The 18990-nt window shown below is 41.5% G+C and overlaps 1 protein-coding gene across 9 annotated transcripts in view; it reads right to left on the bottom strand.

The window, feature by feature from the left end:
* LOC119501176 (A-kinase anchor protein 13) overlaps positions 1–18990 on the bottom strand; it is a 128271-nt gene that overhangs the window by 82159 nt on the left and 27122 nt on the right. For all 9 annotated transcript variants that reach the window (XM_037791353.1, XM_037791345.1, XM_037791332.1 and 6 more), the window contains 4 exons: positions 13452–13608; positions 9542–9705; positions 8837–9008; positions 1305–1488 (listed from right to left, as the gene is read on the bottom strand). In XM_037791353.1, the coding sequence (XP_037647281.1) occupies positions 1305–1488; positions 8837–9008; positions 9542–9705; positions 13452–13608 (677 nt within the window). The remainder of the gene's footprint in view (positions 1–1304; positions 1489–8836; positions 9009–9541; positions 9706–13451; positions 13609–18990) is intronic.

An 18990-nucleotide genomic window follows, 5' to 3' on the forward strand; every position in this document is an offset into this window, starting at 1 on the left:
ACAAAACTGCTTTCAAGAGAAGGTTTTAACAGTGATGTCAGCCGATCTGCACTCCCCCCCTTTTCTGTCGATAATCCACGTGCTTGGTTTTTTTTCCAGAGTGGGAAAGTCCATCGGTCAAACACTGTTGTTGTTATGTTAGTCTATTCTAGCAGGTAATCAATGTATTAACTTATAGAGATGCTGTCAAGTGATAAAAGTTCTAGACCCTGTGGCCAGTCAACCAAAAATGTTACTTTCCTCCTCTGTAGTAAAATACACCCAACTTGAAGACCACTCCTACTGGATAAGCTTTCCAAAAAAACTTCACTCCCCCGCTGCATTTGCTCGAAGTGCTGAAGGTAAAAAAAAGTATGAGCCGTGTTTTTGTTCATATAGTGCTGTAAAGGGGAGACACCTCCCAGTCAGAGCAGATCTGCTTGCGTAATCCTGGGTGGGTTGCTCTAGCTGCGAGGCCCGGCGGGCGGCTGAGGTCACCAGCCAGGCTGCTAGTGACTTCACTTTTCATGAGGGAAATGTAATTACCAACACATAAAGGGGGGAGCTGTAAGTTGTAAAGCAACTCTAGTGCATGCTTGGCAATGAGCGAGCTCACTAAGTGGTAGTCGTCTTTCAGCTTGTGGCGTCTTCATTTTGAGTTAAGTGAAAACTATTCTGCGGCAGATAAGTAGAGTGCTTAAAAGACATAAAAAAGGGTCCATTTCCTCTTTAAGCCGTGTCGCAGTCCATTTACCAAGAAGCTGTTTTTTTTTTTTTTTGCCCTGCAGTTTAATGTTTCACTAGAAAGGGATGAGAAGAATCTGACCTCACTAGTCACTCAGTAGAAAAAAGGCATTATTAGGGATAATACCTGACAACTGTGAAAAGAACTTATACATCCTCTTGCTGTTAAACTCTGTTGAGGCAACACTGCACTGAGTGTGTGGATTAAAGTAAAGTTACACATAGTGAGATGTTGTGGAGAGGTACTATAACAGGTCAGGTCAGTAGACACAGGAGTCCACAACTTTTCAGTTTGCCAGCTGCAGCTGAAAGCGCTAAGATAGGCTCCAGTGGGCTTCGGGGTGATGCTCTTTGGATACTTCTATTGTTACGTGAAGACAACAGGCAAACAAAGTTGGCCTAAAGAGCCTGGAGGAACCACGTCATGATCTGCCCTGTGATATATTAACATGAGTGTGTTTGCACAGAGACGAGGGCAATGTTCACTGAAACTCTGAGCCGCTATCGTAGTGTTGTCTTTTCTATACTTTACTCTTCTCTTTTATTGTTTTCGAATTATGCTGAAACTGAAAAGCACTTACTGCGCGAGGAGCTCGTGGAGGCGTTCGTGTCCTCGCTGGGCCGCAACGTCGGAGGGTGTGTGGCCTTGCCTGTTGGCCAATCGCAGGGCTTCTCTCGCTCCAGACTGCTGCAGCAAGAAGTGCGTAACCCGAAAAAGACCTCGACGTGCTGAGAAATGCAGCAGAGTCTCCTGAGGATTCAGGTCTGAGGAAGAAAAATACAGAAAATAAAACACAAAAGTTCAGAAAGAATTAAACAAATAGAGAAAGAAACAGAGAAAGACAGAGGAGAGCAGCGGTCCAGGCAGTTACTTTGTGGTGCGGTAGCTGACATACCATCGCTTGCTGCAGCTTGGCAACACCACGGCGTCGTCTAATTAAACCAGTACAGTGTCCACAGTGACCCAGTAAACAACAGACCTTTACACATTTACAGAATGATAAAACCACAGCTCGTCTGTGTCTGTCTTCAACAGTGGATCAACACACATATTTGCAAACCAATCATGTCATTTTTGGATTAAAGCCATCATTCCAATTGACCTTTCATATTTTTTGTCTCTATAATATAAAGTGCTTGTATTCTAGTCAGTGTAGAAAAGCCTCTGGAGCAGCATCTGTGTGATAATAAAGCTATCATAGCAGCAACAACGTTAATTATGCATGTGACTAAATCAAACTGCGCCATTTCATTCCAGCAGAGGTGAGCAACACTAAGTGCATCACGCTCCCATTTTTAATTTAAGGCCATTATTGGCCTCATGTAACAATGCAGCTCCTAATAACACCATCAAACACTGGAACCCTCCCCTTTACACATCCACAAAGACAATAATGGAGATTCATGGACACACACACACACACATCTTTCTGCCAAAACAACAGGAACTCAGACAGACTCCCTTTAGCATTACAGCCAGGATGAGTGGCTGTTGGTTATTCCAGAGAGCCATCTCAAATTGAATCTGTATAATTAAATCTATCTCTGCATTTACTGGGAAAGATTATTAAAACATTTCCGGGTCTACAGGAGTTGCCCAATCTTTTTTTGTTTATATTAATATATTTTACTGGTCGACCACTGGCACATTTATTGCCAATTTAAAAGGGCATCCTGTGATAAGGGGTAAGCTTGTTTAAAAGAGTTCTGGAGTTCTATAAATGGTAATTTCACAATAAAAATGTGGAACATACAGATTATTTTGAGAGAAATAAAAACCTTCACAAGTTTAAGCTGGTAAATTAGAAGACAACAGTCTATGCTATGTTAGGGGGTTCGACGTGGTGTGGTGGTGTGAAAAGCCTCTACTCCAGAAACCAGATGTCTTGTATTGCAGAGTCAGTACACTGCAAACAGAATGCAGCTGCTCTGTGGTTATTTATAACAGCAGAAAGTGCAGGAATGAGAAAGATAAAACATCGACAGTACTGTTGCTGAGTCCAGATTTCTCTGGACAGGATTCTTCTTCACTGTTATGAGAAAGATTGTGTTTTACTCTTAAGCTTTCATTTGTCACTGCCCTGAGGTTTTTCTTCCTCCAGAGTCCATACACAAAACCAGATATGTATTTGAGCCAACAGGGACAACTCATGTTTTTTTTCAGTTAGACACAGACAAACGTTGTAAGATAAAATCAAAAACAGTTGTAAACTGCAACAGATCAGTGAAAGGGGCAGAAAACATATTTTACTTTCTGCTATCAGCATCAGAATAACCATTAGACAACATTTACAGCGCTGGTTGTGTCTGCTGATGAGAGGTTTCACTCCATTTACCGCGGGCCACTCTGAACCAGCCTGCCCTGATGAATCTCAAGCTAATGGGTCAGATGTAATGCTCCATTTGGCCGGGTTGGGCCCAACTGGAATGAGAGCTGCCAAATGGCGGCAGCTTTACTGCTGGGTTTGACGGTGGTTCCTCAAAACCGGCTGCCATAACATCCACGACACTATGGCATCTGGGAGGGTCAGCTGAGATATACATGCAGTTAACAGCTATTTACCGCAGTACAGGAATCCCCAACAAGCAGTATGTTGGGTCACCATGAGCCACCAAAATGGCTTCACTGCTCCTTGGCAGAATTTCTAGCCAACTGGCAGCTTCACTAGCTATGCAATGTGTTTCTCACTTGTCCAGTCAAATTAATCAACCAAAACTAACTGTTGTTTAACTATAGCAAACTTGAGGCTGCAACAATTATTTTAATTATCTATCAATCCCTTTATTATTTTTTGATTAATTCATTCATTATTTGGCCAAAAAAAAATGTCATAAAACAGAAAAAAAGTTTTTATCCAACCAACAGTCCCAAACATAAAAATATTAAATTTAAAGGTCTTATTGATAACATTTTTATGTACAGTTGATGAATATTATAAAATAGGTGCCAAATAAAAGTATGGCTTTCACTGAAAAAAAACAAATATTGTGAATGAATCACTTTAAACATTTTGGCGGGTTCAAAATGAGTGTTTTGTTCATCTCTTTGGAGGATATCTGACATTTGATTCCCACTTCTAACAAGGATTGTGAGCCAATAGTAAAACGACGTTGGTATCACGTGGTATCTCTAGGTCGTCAGTTAGTGTGGAAAAAACGGATAAATGGCTGACATTGACGGTAAGTGCCCGGCAACGACTTGTTGTGAAGTAAATGCAATGGAACGGGGGAGGGAGAATACGACTTCTAGTGGCTGATTGTTATCAATGTTATCAATTGTACCTTTAAAAGAAATAAAGCAGGAGAAGGCAGCAAATCCTGAAATCTGAGAGGCTTTTGGCCAGCAAATACTGGTGTGGCTCTACGGATGACAATGTCAGATGATTAGTCGGTGAACAACTTTGGTCCAGACTGAAATATCTAAAAAATTATTGAATGAATTGCCGTGATCCCTTCAGGATGAGATGAAATAATTGTTTTAATTTGTCCAATAGTTTGGTTTATGACCAAATAGAGTGCAACAGGAATGAGTCCTTAAACCTGGAAATGAGTTAGAATTTTTACACTTCTGGCTCCCTCGTCTGGAAACAATGGGTTTTTTGAATGGGTTTTTAGTTAGATGCCTGAAATAAGGTCTGTGTTTAACATAAGCTAAAGAAATTTTAACATTTTGTTCATAATAAAATACCCCACTCTTAACCGTCTTAAAAAAGGTGGTTGCTAACAAGAGGCTATATGAGACTACTTAATGTCATCACGCTGACTTGCCCGCCTTTACATCCTTGTTCATTAAAATCATAAAAGTGGTGTTCATTTGTAGAGATTATCAGCACATTAGCTTTGTCATTGTCAGCATGCTAGCATGATTATTTTAGCATTTAGCACAAAGAAGTGCTGTGCCTACAGTAAGTACAGCCTTGCAGAGCTGCTAGCATGGCTGTAGACTTGTTGATGTTAACAATTAATACACAAAAAACAACCAAACCACCAATCAAACTTAAAAGCTGAGTGCAATCCATATCGCATATAATTAGGATAAATACGTTGAGGAGATTTTACCATTTGTATTTGTTGAGATTGCAGATCACTAAGTCATTTGCTGAAATGGTATTGATTGACAAACCATAGGCTAGAGATAATTTGACACTGAAACTGTTCAACACCAGTAAATTAGCTGGGGGGCAGCTCACCATTTTCATTGACATGCCCAGCCTCTTCAGGTGAAGTGATTTTCCACCGAGGACAATAAATGGCTGGCTGTGGTGAGATCAGTGACTGCTGCGTGTCCACAGCGTGAAGGATGACTGAGATAAACCACCGTCACCTCCACCTATAGTCTGCTGCTATCCATCATCTGACAGATCTGATAAATGGAGAGCAGAGTTGCACTCCTCTTCCCCTACCCGCAGTTCACCGCAGCCGAGCGTCTTGTATTGAAGCGGTGACATATTGTGAAGCAGAGCCTATTAGAGCGCACATCACTCACCGCAGCAGGCAGCCGCCTTCCACATCAACAACGTGACAACTGACTTCAATGCAAAGGAGTCTGTGTGTGTGTGTGTCCATCTCTAAAAAGCTGTATCACTTTTTCACAACAGTAACAAGCAGATTTTACCTAATCGGTAGGGTGTCATTACTGAAAATTTGATTTGATGATTTTTCTTTTCAGGCTCCAAACAAACAATGAATAAAACATTTTAAGGACTGTGTTGGGCTTTCAATCTCCACTTTACAATTATTGAGTCCTCATTTTTGTCAGAAATCCTGCTGGTTCGATCTAATATCCAAGTCCAAGTTAAACTATAAGCTATTATCTTAACAATAGCCAGAGGCAGAGGCAGCGCTCTAACTACTCCCAAAAGTCTTGTTTACGCTGCTTCACAGAGAGCAATTACCTCACAGAGTTTATCATCGACATCAGCTCGTTTGGCTTCCTTTAACTGATTAAAGTCATCAGAGTCAATGGCTGGAGAAAATTGCCACTTTAATTTTAATAAAAATGTATGTTTGTTTGAACTGACATAGCTATTCCTCACAACCCAAACTGCAGTGTGGCCCGGGCTGCAGCACAGAGATACCCAGCTCCGTTTGATCACGCTAATACCGCAGTCAGACGACAGTCCGTATAGAAACGTGATTCATGTTCATGTCTGTCTGTTAATATAAGCTGCCAACTAACACCACATTGACACCAGCTTTCTATTTGCGATTGCAGAGAGATGTGTATGGCCTCCGTTATTTCCACTGAGTGTCAAGCAGTGCTTAATAGAAGATTACAAGAAAATCTATCGTTCAGTGATTTAGAAAGAGAGACAGATGGATATTGCATTGGATTTCACCAGTTGATAAACACCACAACAACAGACGGACGAATTATACGCAATCCGGCCGTATTGGGTTTTAATTATATCCCCCAGTAACTGTGTTTACATTCTTTTATTCACAATTTTATATACAATGACGGTGAGCTCTGCATGTACTTATATAACCGGAGTTACATTACACCCGGATAACGTCTATTTCACATTGTGTCATTACTGATTAGGTGACTAATGCAGTGCAAGTGCCTCAATCACTTGAAGGTGCAGTGTGTAGGATTTGGCGCCATCTAGCGGTGAGGTTGCAGATTGCAAGCAACTGAAACTTCTCCAAAGTGCCAAGCGTGCAGGAGAACTACGGTGGCCAACTCAAAAATGTGAAAACGTGAACATCTAGAGCCAGTGTTTGGGTCTGTCCGCTCTGTGCTACTTTAGAAACATGGCGGCTGGCTCCGTGAAGAGAAGACCCAGTCCGTATGTAGATATAAACGTCTCATTCTAAGGTAACAAAAACACAACGACTCGAAAAAGTCTACTAAGAGTCTATAGACGAATCCAGGTTATTGGCGAAAACTGCCATTACTGCAGTGGCAGCTCACTTGTAAACCTGCTTATAACACTATGATGTGTGTAAAAGATTTCATTTTAAAGCACCTTTGCCAAGAAATCTGCCCAGGAGATCCTATAGAATCTGTTACATGTTGAAATGTCATTACAATAAAGGTTATAATCTAGAAAATTTAAATTTTTCAAATGATTAGTCCAGTTTTAATAGACAGTCAGATGTCTTTTCATGGCTGTGCTGTTATCAGCTGCTCCAACAACAAACTGAGACTTTAAGGAAAAAAACATGAAATAGAAGCCAGAAGCCTTTGCTCCATGAAATCAACTTTCATAAATCTCCATTAAATCCTCCTCATGTTTCCAGTGTATTTTGAGCAGCTTGCTGACAACCAGGAACCGCTAAAAACTGTGCAAACTGCACACTCAGGGCCAATGGTGAGCCACTACCCAGCAGCATATCTCTAGCTAGCTTGGTACTGCGTTAGCTGGCAGAAATTCCACTTATATTATTATAGCATCATGTGTTTCTGATTTTTATCAAAAGATGCATTTCTAAAGAAATCGTGGAGTTTGAGGATTTCAATCATAAGCTAGCAAGTAATTCCTGCTAGGTTTTGTTGGTTAACCTACTCCACACAGAACTTTCACATACAGACTGTGGAGGTCAGACAGAAGCCGTGCTTAATGTCAGTGTAAAATGTGTTCAGTTCCACTGCAGTAGTGGTTGCTGATCACATAAATCAGCTGCCAGATTAGTCTATAAAGGTAGAAGTTAAACAGGAGTCACTTCTACTAATTAGCAGTAGGACACACAGACACACACAGAACATGGAAAAAATTCATTATAATATAACGTTGCGTTTCAATATGCACTCTCCTGCACCAATCAGTAACTATTTCTCGTTTTGACAGGTAACTGGCCCTCTTAGGCTAAGAAGCACTGATTTGAAAATGCTGAGTGATCAGTCTTCCTAGTTTCATTAGCCCGATTTCGACCGCAGGAATTTTCCCCCGGAAGTAAGAATCTTTTCTGGACCTCATTCCGTTTTGACTGCAGGGACCATGGACTAAATTAAGTTCCGGGGACATTTTATGGGGCCTTTTAACCCCACAAAAAGGCTCTAGTCGGGGGTAGTACTTTCTGAAAGTACTGGAACTTTGCAGGGATGACCATCGCTGATTGGTAAAACACACACACACACACACACACACACACACACACCACACACACACACACACACACACACACACACACACACACACACACACACACACACACACACACACACACACACACACACACACACACACACACACACACACACAGCACCGCTGCTTCAACTCGCTTCATTCATAAACAAGGAAGTACTCTAGTATCAATATAGGAGCATTTTAGGACAAGGGGAGAGCATTTCTCTTTGTTTGATAACATTAAAAGTAAAGCTAGGCTCTGCAGTCGGGTTCCCGACTCATTAAAACAAAAAGAAGGAGAGAATAAAGAGAGAGAGAGTGAGATTGCGAGGGTGAGCGGTAACGTTAGAAGAGGGAGACATCGTGGTGGTGCGGTGAAAGAGAAAAACAGTTGTTTTCTCATTTTTTCATGGCGGCTACATTCTAAAGCACAAATAAATAACCATCAAACACTCAACAGATGATTTACTGTGGAGTAGTTTAATTTTCCTCCGCTGCATTTCATTCATTACATCCATCGTGCATCAGTAAATATAAGCAGCAGTAAATATTGTTGCAGTGAGAGAAAACCTAATGTATATTATTTTCTAAGGTTTATTTTTTTCCAACATGTTTTTGAGATGAAACAGGTGGACACGCTGAACTGCAGAGTGCAGAGTGTGTTTACCGCTGTGACCACCAGCTGTCCTCATCCCATGTCATGTTGCTTTTTTTCAGCAGACTAATTTGCCTAATGCCACGGTGGTAACGCAGACAACAGTGAGCTGAAAGAGCCTTTTTGTTCCTGGAAAAGTAGTTCCAGGGACTAAAAGTCCTGGGAACTTTTAATGGAAACCCGGCTATTGATATCTGATCAACACTGTGAACTACATTGCATGTGACACATAGACAAACAGACAAACAGAGGTGCCATGTGTGTCATTATGTGCTGTAAAACTATAATTTGCCAGTATGTTTCTGCATCAGTGCAGAGACATACTGTCTGTCCCTTGGACATTTTATTGTGAGGAAATGACACGTTACAAACAGTCCAGTCTCACCAGTGCTGTTGGTTAGTTTGTTCCCCAGTAAGCTCCATCCCGGAGGCAGCACAAGGTGGTGAAGGGCCAGCGCCAGGCTCTCATCCAGACGCTCACACTCCTCCAGAGGAATCTGACACTCGTCCAGCATCAGCGCCCCGTCGAGGCCATCAGCCCGGCCCGCCGTGCTCACCTGTGTGGAGGGCGATTACAAAGATGAGTCAAGTTTTACAGAGGAGGAGCTGAGGCTTAGTTTACTGGAAGCACTAGCTTTAAGACGCTCAGCCTAAGAGCATTAACCACATGCCTGAAATGTAAGATGTAAATGCAGGAAGACACATTCACGTGCATCTATCAGTACTGAGCTCAATTTGGGGCTGTGCCGTGTTGACAAAAACAAATCATATTCAGATTAAATTGAGTGCCCAAGACAGTTACATTATCTTGTCCTCCTCCTTGGCAAAGCAAATTTTATATTACATTTCAATGGGATGATAAATTGCGCTGAAAAGAATTCATTAATTGAATACCAAAGACTGCGAGGCATCAATCTTTGCCATGAAAGAAACAATAACATGGCAATCTTTTGTCTTACTGTCACTTTGCCCACATTGCTGTATCAATTGTCACCAATGGTAACCACTTTCCTCCTGCTCTGTGACAAGCCTCAGTCTGTGTGGTTGTTTAACGGCTGCTCATTTGGAAACGACTAGTCATGTTGCTCACCAGGAACTGGGCCATGTCAAAAGCCAAATCCTGGACAAAGCTGAATCGATGCTCGGCCAATGGAGCCACGCGACCCCGACAGGGCTTCAGGTCCTCGGGGGACTCGGGGGGGCCTCGGCTGACTGAACACAAGGTGACCAACACCACCTCGCAACAGTCGTGAGCTACAAGAGGAGGGACACAGAAAGACAGTGTGAGGAGAAAGAGGAGGAGGAGGAGGTGACAGAGGAAAGAGAATAAACATAAATAAATATACTGTAGTTTTAAAACGTTTTTCACAATACACAAATAAATTGGTTAAATTCTATATTATCTGTCTGTCTGTGTGTATGGCTAAATCCCCCATGTGTTTAAAATGTGCCTTTTATAAAGTTGAGTGTGTTTTGGGCATAAGCAACTTGTCCCTGTGTTTTAACCTAGCTGCGGCTAGCAAGGTGACTTTAGTGTCATAGGAACAACACAGTAAAGTATAACAACAATAAAATTAATAATAAACTGTGAACTGTGCTATTAAAAGTGCAACATTTGCGGCCTGTGGGAAAAAATAAAATAGTCATTAGGAAGAAAAAGGGCTGAGGAGCAAGATACTAGTGGATGCTAGCTAGCTATATAGCTACCATGCTAGCAGTGCTAACTCTCAGAGGACTCATCTAACGAACCCTTTTTACTTATTGTTCCCAAATGAATCAGATTCACAAACCCTTTTGACATATCACAGTAGAAAAAGCACAGGTTTATATTATAAAATTGATGATGAATTCCATTCAACAGCTGCCTGCTTCCTGGTGTTGTGCATGCTGGCTCCCTGTCAAAGCTTACTACTGTAGGACACTTGAATACTACAGAGCCATTGTCAGCAGTTAGGCGGATAGGAAGGTGGGGTCTAATGCAGCCCAGGGATATATTTTTCTACCTTTTTGCCATCCTCAAAGTGTCTAGTAAGCAATTTTTTATGTTCCAAACTAAAAGTACTGTCCAAAGGGTTCTTTGCAGCCATCTTGGATTTTCAATGAAAATTGTAAATCAACATAACTTTTTAACTAGACATCATACAGGGACAAACAACCCAATTTTTCTGTGTAATTTTGACATGAGGAATTGATTGAGAGCGTTATTATCATGATTTTAACAAGTTAGATACATTAAAACTTGAAAAATATGAAAAAGTAAGATTATTGGTGCCTTCCAATTAAACTTCCAATACGTGGCGTTCCAGTGGTTAAATCGTGAAGAGCTCCGCTGCTAAGCAACGGCAATATTAACGTTACTGTCGGCGTCTAGAAACCACAGAGTCTAAAAATTTAGCAAGCTAGCAAGTGGGTAACATTATGCAGTAAATGCAAAGGCATAATGAGAGAGGAAAAAGATGAGCCCATTGGGAATATCAACATTTTCCTCAGATGTTTTATAAAATTTACGAAGAAAAACAATATACGACTAAAATGACAATATATTCTCGAATTATGCACCGAAAAGTTAACTTCCATGACCTCCGTCATTTCTGACAACGTCAATTAACACGTCACAACTCGTAAACTCGGAGCTTTCAGAAACTTTCCACTTACGAGGCCGTGAATACCACAAGAGAGGGCCGTTCATATGGACTCTTCTTGTGAACACGGTAAACACGACCCCATTTGAAGGCACCATTGAATACAACAGAGACATGGTTAATGATTTTAGTAACACCTGTGCTTTTTCTGCTATGGCAAGTCAAAACGTCAGCTGTGAAAAAGTTCTAATAGCGAATTGATGCAATTTGCCCAACTAAGGGGAAGATGGCAGAGGATATGTTTTACCTCTAAAAGGTATGGTTAAGTATTTTGTGAGTGCTACTTGTGTCAAACGGTGGAGACTCACTTTGAGACAATAATATGTTAAAGTCCCTCCCTCCAGGAAAACTGTCCCACTCTGCATTAACTACCTCGCCAAGAAAAATTAGATTGGCAGTAGAAATGTATCTGTGAGCAGCTAAAAACCATGAATAAACAGTGAGTCTGAGATGTTCGTTCAAAGACCAAGCTTGTTTGCATAAATTTTCTATTTCAGCCAACTTTATCAGGCTAAAGATTGGCAACAATATTTTAGTCATGGCAAAATTGTATAATAAGAACTGCTCATTAACAATAATCAGCTATAATACAGTGCAGATTTGCTCCGCTGACTTCAATCAAACCCTAATTAATACCAATAAATCTGAATATTATTTTACTTAATGAAACGTGTTTCAAATTATCTCACTAATACCTATTCAGCAGTCACAAATCAAACTGTACCTGTCAACAAACGAACAACACAACATTGTTATCAGTCAAATGAAAATTAATGCAAATGAGTTTTCAGTTGTCACAACAGAACGAATGAACAAGGAGTGTAGTCCGCGTACAGGGTCAGTGTCAAAACACAACTAACAGGGAATAAAGGCTCCGATGAATGCCTTGTAAGTGCATGCAGCGCTGACAACTCTGCTTCTAATTTACAAAACATGGCCTTCTGCATCAATTTACTTCCTCCCCAAATGTCAAGTCACACGCTGTGGATGCAGGACTTGTCGTTCTGCTCTCTAAAAACAAATCAACCTGAGCTGACCTCTTGATAGCACGCTCTGCATCTGGAACTACCATATCAGACCCATTTAGTCAACACACCTTCTTTCATTTACTCTGTGTCACTGTTGTTTGGTCGCTACAAACCAACGCACTTGGCAGCTCCACTTGAATATAAACGATCAAATGCCTTGCTCAGTGGCACCTCAATCCAAGCCAAAGTAGTGATTCAGTGCGTCTGTAGCCATTTTCCCAGGCCACTTGGGAATTCTATCCCACGACCTTCTGCTTGGTCACAGGACGGGTCCGTTGGAGCTCAGTGTGTGCACTGATGGAGGGAGCAGCGAAGCAGAGCTAATCTGTTAGTAGAGAGTAACACCTCCTCCTCCCCCCCCTCTGATGGCTGCAATTCAGCCGAGCTCTTAACAAGATAACGCCGTTTAACATGATCCGCCTTCTTTTCTCCTGTCTGCAACGCAAACAATGAGTTCAACAATTTCTTCTATATTTGTCACAGCAGCTCATATTTGACGCCTTTCCCAACATTGTGCTACCATCCATGTTTATTACAGGGTCACAAGTATTCTGTATTTTTACCACCCATTGTTCTGTGTACGGTGACCTTTGACCCTTGATTTCCATGCTGCCTTGTTGCTCGTTCACCTCACAGGAAGTATCTCTGACTTCAGCACTGGCTATATACTGTACGTTCAATTCTGCAAGTAGACTAAGGGGGATGTGAAGTGATGAATGAGCCAGGCTCTAGAAAAAGTCAAATGAGGTGATTCCTCTCTATCTCTCTCTCTCTCTCTCTCTAACACACAACATTAGTTTAAAAACCGGGACAGTGGGGCTGGATGATTAATCATTTATTACTTCGACTTTCTTCCACAGCTATAATAACTCCTGACTGCCCTCTGCTTTCTGTGTGATGTGAGGGAAGAATAATACCATCCCGCTCTTAAATATCATTTTATTTTGAAATATTTCGGCATGCTTTAGCACCCCTTAATGTTCAGTTGGGCTATAGCACAATGATGGCTATGGAGGATTGATCAATACAGGAGATCTGACAGTTTTCACTATCGGTGATTGTGATAATCTTTTTAGACTGCATTTTGACTCTATCTCGTATTTTAGTGGCCTGAAACATTCAGGTCTGCCATGATGCTACTTTCACAGTTTTTATTTACCGACAGTATTCAGGGTAATCTAAAGGGTATCTGCTATCTGCTATCAGTTAACACAGACAGACAATAGATTTAACATGTATCAGATACTGTAGGTGGAGCTGCCTTCCCACAGGTCCGTTAGAGGTGACAGGGAGAGGATGCAAGGCATTGTGGGTGGGCGGGGTGGCTTACCGGGACACAGCGCCTGCAAGGTGTCATGACTGCTCCTTAAGGTGCTGGTCAGGTGCCTCTGTGTGCTGCCAGCAAACAGCAGGAAGTAATCCACGCCCTCCTCATCATCCACAGCCAGCTCTTCATCAGCGAGCTGCACTGTGATAACACAGCGGCCCTGCAGAGAGAGAGAGAGAGGGAGGGAGAGAGAGAGAGGGAGGGAGGGAGGGAGGGAGGGGGAGAGGGAGAGAGAGAGAGAGAGAGAGAGAGAGAGAGAGAGAGAGAGAGACGGGAATAGGGAGGAAGCAAGAAAAAAACAGATATTTAGAGGGAGATATAAGTAAGTTTGAAAGAATTTCATACTTTAAAAAAGTGGAGGGAACGAGTAAATCTGACTGTTGTGTTGCACCATATTTCTCAAAGTAATATCCAATATTTCTAATATCTCTTCATCTATTGATTTGCCAATATACAGTACTTTCTTACTTTTACTGATGGTCAGTTGAACCATTGTGTGAAAGAAGCTAATTTTCTATCAAGTCTTAATTAAGACTAGGGATGCATCGATACCGATACTGGACATCGGGCCGACTGAAATAGCTGGATCGGGTATCGGTGACAACGGGGACAATCTGTTCCATTCAATTCTATGTTTATATACTATATACGTATACAGTATTATATACTGGAATTTTGATTCTTGTTTAAGTTTTGACCAATGCATTATAAATGTTTACACTTGAATATATTTTATTTACCAGGTTGCTGGTGCAAAATGTATTATTTAAATAATAATCAATTCAGTAAATGTATATCTATGTATTTATTTGTTACATTTTTTGTTTTACAAAGTTAGGCTTGTTTAAGTCAGCCTGATGTTGCCTTACACATGAAAGAATGATCCCAGTCATTTCCACACAGTGAGGCATACAGCTTATTAATTAAACACTGGTATCGGATCTGTACTCCTATCGACTGATACCCAAAGCCCAGGTATCACTAACGGTATCGGGACTGAAAAAGTCGGATCGGTGCATCCCTAATTAAGACATATTTCATGCTGACAGCTTTTAATAAATGTGTTAATACACTGCGAATGCATTTCGATTACAAATACCACATTGGGAGCTAGTTGGGGATGCAGTATGTCTAATGTGCACAGAAATACTCAACAACACAAATGCATCCTTACATAATTTAAAACAGCCTAGATAGTGTGTGTGTGTGTGTGTGTGTGTGTGTGTGTGTGTGTGTGTATGGCACGACAAACTCCAAACAACTCCGACAATTAAACCCACAACTACGGCGAAAAGTACTAATTCTAATCTAACTCAAATGTGCATGTTTATCAGTCTCCTGTAGATAAAACCCAAAGTGATCAGGAGACTGTGTCTAATCACAGTTGGTCACTTTAGATGCATTTAAGACAAATGCTGATACCAGATGTGAATTACAATCCTTCACCACTGGATCTAGTTACAGATTGGATATCTGGATGCCAAATCTTAACGGGGCCGCGGCGTAAAACTCTGTGTGGAGGCTGCCAGTTCTCTTAGCACCACACTTGTTTACAACAATTACACAAATGCCTCAAAGTTAATACGGTCATTATTTATTGATTTAAGGGAGGCAGCAGACAGCGCTGAAACATGGAGGAGCAGCTCGACTGTCTACCGACTCAGTGAGCGGGCACCGTCGGGTTCAGGCCACGGAGGAGGACGATGAAACAGTTTTACAAAAGGAGGATGCAACATGATTAACAGCTTCTGTATTAGTGCTTTATATCAACTAATCCAGCTTTTCAGCCCCCATGGAACATTAACCAAGGTCTATGTTCTTTTCCAGAGCCCTACTTTATGCTGGCAGTTTTATTCTTCTGCAGCAGTTATGGGTTAAAAAGAATTATTGAGTACCAAATCACTTTCCACAGTGAAAAACCCAAAGCAGAGACATTCGCTGTGTATGTGGCTTGAGAAGGAGCGACTCAGCCTTTATAGAGATTGTACGACACATTTTGTATCTTTGCAACACCGAAAACACAAGAGCATGTCTGGCTAACTAGCTTGCTAGTAGTAACCAGTGGGCTAGTGAAGCCAATGCAGAAGTGTCTTAAACGTGCATTCTTTCTAATAACCAGCAGGGGGCGACTCCTTTGGTTGCAAAAAGAAGTCTAATTGTATAGAAGTCTATGAGAAAATGAGCCTACTTCTCACTTGATTTATTCAGTAATCAGTAGTCAGTAGTAGTCAGTAAACATTGTAAACATGAGTTTATGGTCTCAGTCGCTAGTTTAAAGTCTTCTTCAATACAGCATGATGTTCATTTAGTAAATTATGGTCCCATTTAGAGTCAAATAGACGATAAAGCACAGTATGCTTTTGGGCGTGGCTACCTTGTGATTGACAGGTCGCTACCACGGCGTTGTCCGGTCTGGGAGTTGTCTTTGTTTTCGTCTTAGAACTTTAACCTTTTCACAGCGTGTTTTCAGTTCATGAAAGTGAATTATAACCTTTTTGGTCGACTAAAAATGTCTTATTTAGTGTTCAGTTGCAGAACCTCTTGTGTCACCTCTGGTTGAAAAAAAAAAGATGGCGACGGCCAAAATACCGAACAGGAGGCTTCAATACAGCAGTCCACAAACCAATGGGTGACGTCACGGTGACTACGTCCACTTCTTATATACAGTCTATGGTTGTAACTAAGCCTCAATTCCTAAGCTAAGGAGCACATCATGAACTAACTACATTAATTGTGACATTACAGGTTACATTAAAAAAAAGCTCAATTCATGAGTAGTTCATGCACTGCGTAGTATTTCCACACTGTGTGGAAGCCGGTTCTGAAAGCTATCAGAGACAGAGAGTAGGCGACGTTAGTAGCTGTGTCCTGCTCTTATTGGATTTGGGGAACTTTATACTCCTGCAGCCAAGCCAACATTACCCGAAATAGCGTCAGGCTTTTAACACACTATCAGGCACAACAAATGCATGTTTATCACCCCTTTTACAAGATTCTTGTTTTAAAACGACTCAGTTTAAAACATGTAAAAGTCAGCGATAGTTGTCATTTCAGCCAGCACAATCAATGGTTGTCAGCATGAAATGAGAAGCTGCCTTTGTCTACCTATGTATGAAATATTGTTTCAAAATTTTCTGAGCATTTTGAGTGGTAAATTTGCCCCCGTTATCATTATAAACTTGCTCATGTGCAAATAATTCCAATGTGAAAATACAGACTCTATTGTGCGATCTGCACACTTTTTTTCTAAACTGACAATTGGCTATGTTGTGGCTGGATTGTTGTGGGCAATAATGTGGTGTCATCTGAGGACAGGCTGAGGAGGAGGAGAAGCAACAAAAAATAGGGATATTGTTCTAAATTAGCTGTTTTCCACTGGGGGACTGCAGCTTGTTGACACCGAGGAGGAATAATGGGACATTTCATCCCACTTCATCTGACCAGTGTTGCAATCTTTTCACCGGTCCCGTCCAACATGAACAGCCTGACGCGGTGGCCAGCGTCGAGGAGAGCTTAACAGTCGGGGTTAAACGTGCTTCCTCCTTCTCTTATAAAGCGGTAGCCTCAGGGTCTTGTTCCTTACAGGGGGGGATCAGCAGGTTGACAGCAGCGAGGCTAACCAGCAGCCTTGGGATTGGCAGGTCTCTGTTTGGCAAGCCACCGCTGCTGCTGCTGAGCAATGTGAGGGGGAAAAATGTGTTCAAAGGCGACCACATAGCCCAGAGGCCACAGGAAGAGAAACAGCCTGCAGTAACCTTTGGAGAGCTGGGACTAAATACATTGACTTGCAGCATTAGGGATGCGGGCTTTGCTATGCACAGAGAGTCTCAGCTTTAACGAGCAGAGCAGACATAAATGAGTTGTAGATGGGTGGAAGCCAGCAGGCATGACATTCTCTCCATTAACAGCTCATCTCTTATCCACCAGCCCAGATTGGAAATTAGGGTTTGGGATTGGTACCTCAGTGGATTTGTGAGGTTGCACTGTAAATGAAAATGTTTAAATGTGAAAGTAAGAAAGTTCCACATTCTCACTATAGACTAAAGAAAAGCAAAAGGAGAAATTGTTCTTTTCTACTGCTGAAGGCCGGTATCTATATCACTTTAATCACAATATCAACCTGCTGCATTTGGCACATTTAGCAGGAAAATACATTTTACCACCAAAATTAGTATCCATCCATGAATAACACCAAAAGCTACTGATTTTTTTTAACCCGCTGAGACCTGCAATCCCGACCAACTTTACTGTCTTTCAGAGGTGGTAGCAGGTTCAGTTTTAGAGCTAGAGTGAAGCTACATATATCATATGAAACTAGAAAAACTAGAACTAGGAATCCATTGGTATCAGCCCTTTCATGCTAGCTCATCGGGACAGAGGCTAAATAACGCTCTAAAGTTAAGCTAAATTTTGGCGAGGAAAAACTGGAACGACCATTTTCAAAGGGGTCCCTTGACCTCTGACCTCAAGATATGTGAATGAAAATGGGTTCTATGGGTACCCACGAGTCTCCCCTTTACAGACATGCCCACTTTATGATGATCACATGCAGTTTGGGGCAAAAACCATGCAGTTTTTCTAATGCAGTTTAAATGTGTTATTTCCGCCTATTCTAAAAATGGTGCATTTGAATATTTCTGCATACTGGGGTCCCTAAACAGTCTTGGAATTGCATAAATGGAGTATCACTGGAAAGCTGAGACTATTGTGGATTCAATGAGCCTAATTACATTCATGTGTGATGATGTTATTCTTCATAGTAGCCATTTCATTGTAGTGAAGTCATAAAATCACGTCAACATAATACGTTTTCACTCTCCTCCCGGTACTTTTTACCTCCTCAGTTATGATTGCTTGTAATCAATCTGCGGTCTATGAGTTCAAACTTATTTGAATAAAAAAAGTGAGAGTAGAGAGCAGATTAGAATATCAACTAAATAAGATCATTGTCAGTCCTTTTGGAGGCAAATGTGTCGGCGGGGGGTGGAGGCGGAGAAACAGAGATGTGAAACATCTGCTGGAGACTGCAGGAAGCACAGCTGCACACAGCGACCTTTGTAAAACAAGCACACACTCATAAACGGAAGCTAAAGCTACTGACAATAAGTCTAATAATAACAATAATTGAAATGCAAAATAGAAAAATTCTCTCACGCGTCTGGTTTAATTTAGAAAAACAAATCAGCGGCTTTAAAGCCTTGTGACGTGCGCACAAATGGATGTCTTTCAGCCACGCCGTATGACTGTGCTCTCTGCTGGTAATAAGTACTTAACAAAGTGACCTGCTGGGGTATTGACCTGCTAATCATGGCGCTTCAGCAGGGAACAGGCAACTATTAAGCAACATCAAAAGAACAGCTGGAGGCTATGAACCCAGCCCCCACTTCTTAAATATGCACGTGTGTGAGCGCAACTGCATCCTGCAACTGTACTGGGTTCAAGTCTCAAGGTAAGGAAGGCAGCGTTTCAGTGATTTTAGGCCTTCACACATACGGCTATGAATTCTCTCCAAAGCTGCTTTTAATGATTCATTTAGAAACGT

This window comes from Sebastes umbrosus, chromosome 2, assembly GCF_015220745.1.
Source record: "Sebastes umbrosus isolate fSebUmb1 chromosome 2, fSebUmb1.pri, whole genome shotgun sequence".
In the NCBI taxonomy this organism is placed as follows: Eukaryota; Metazoa; Chordata; class Actinopteri; order Perciformes; family Sebastidae; genus Sebastes; species Sebastes umbrosus.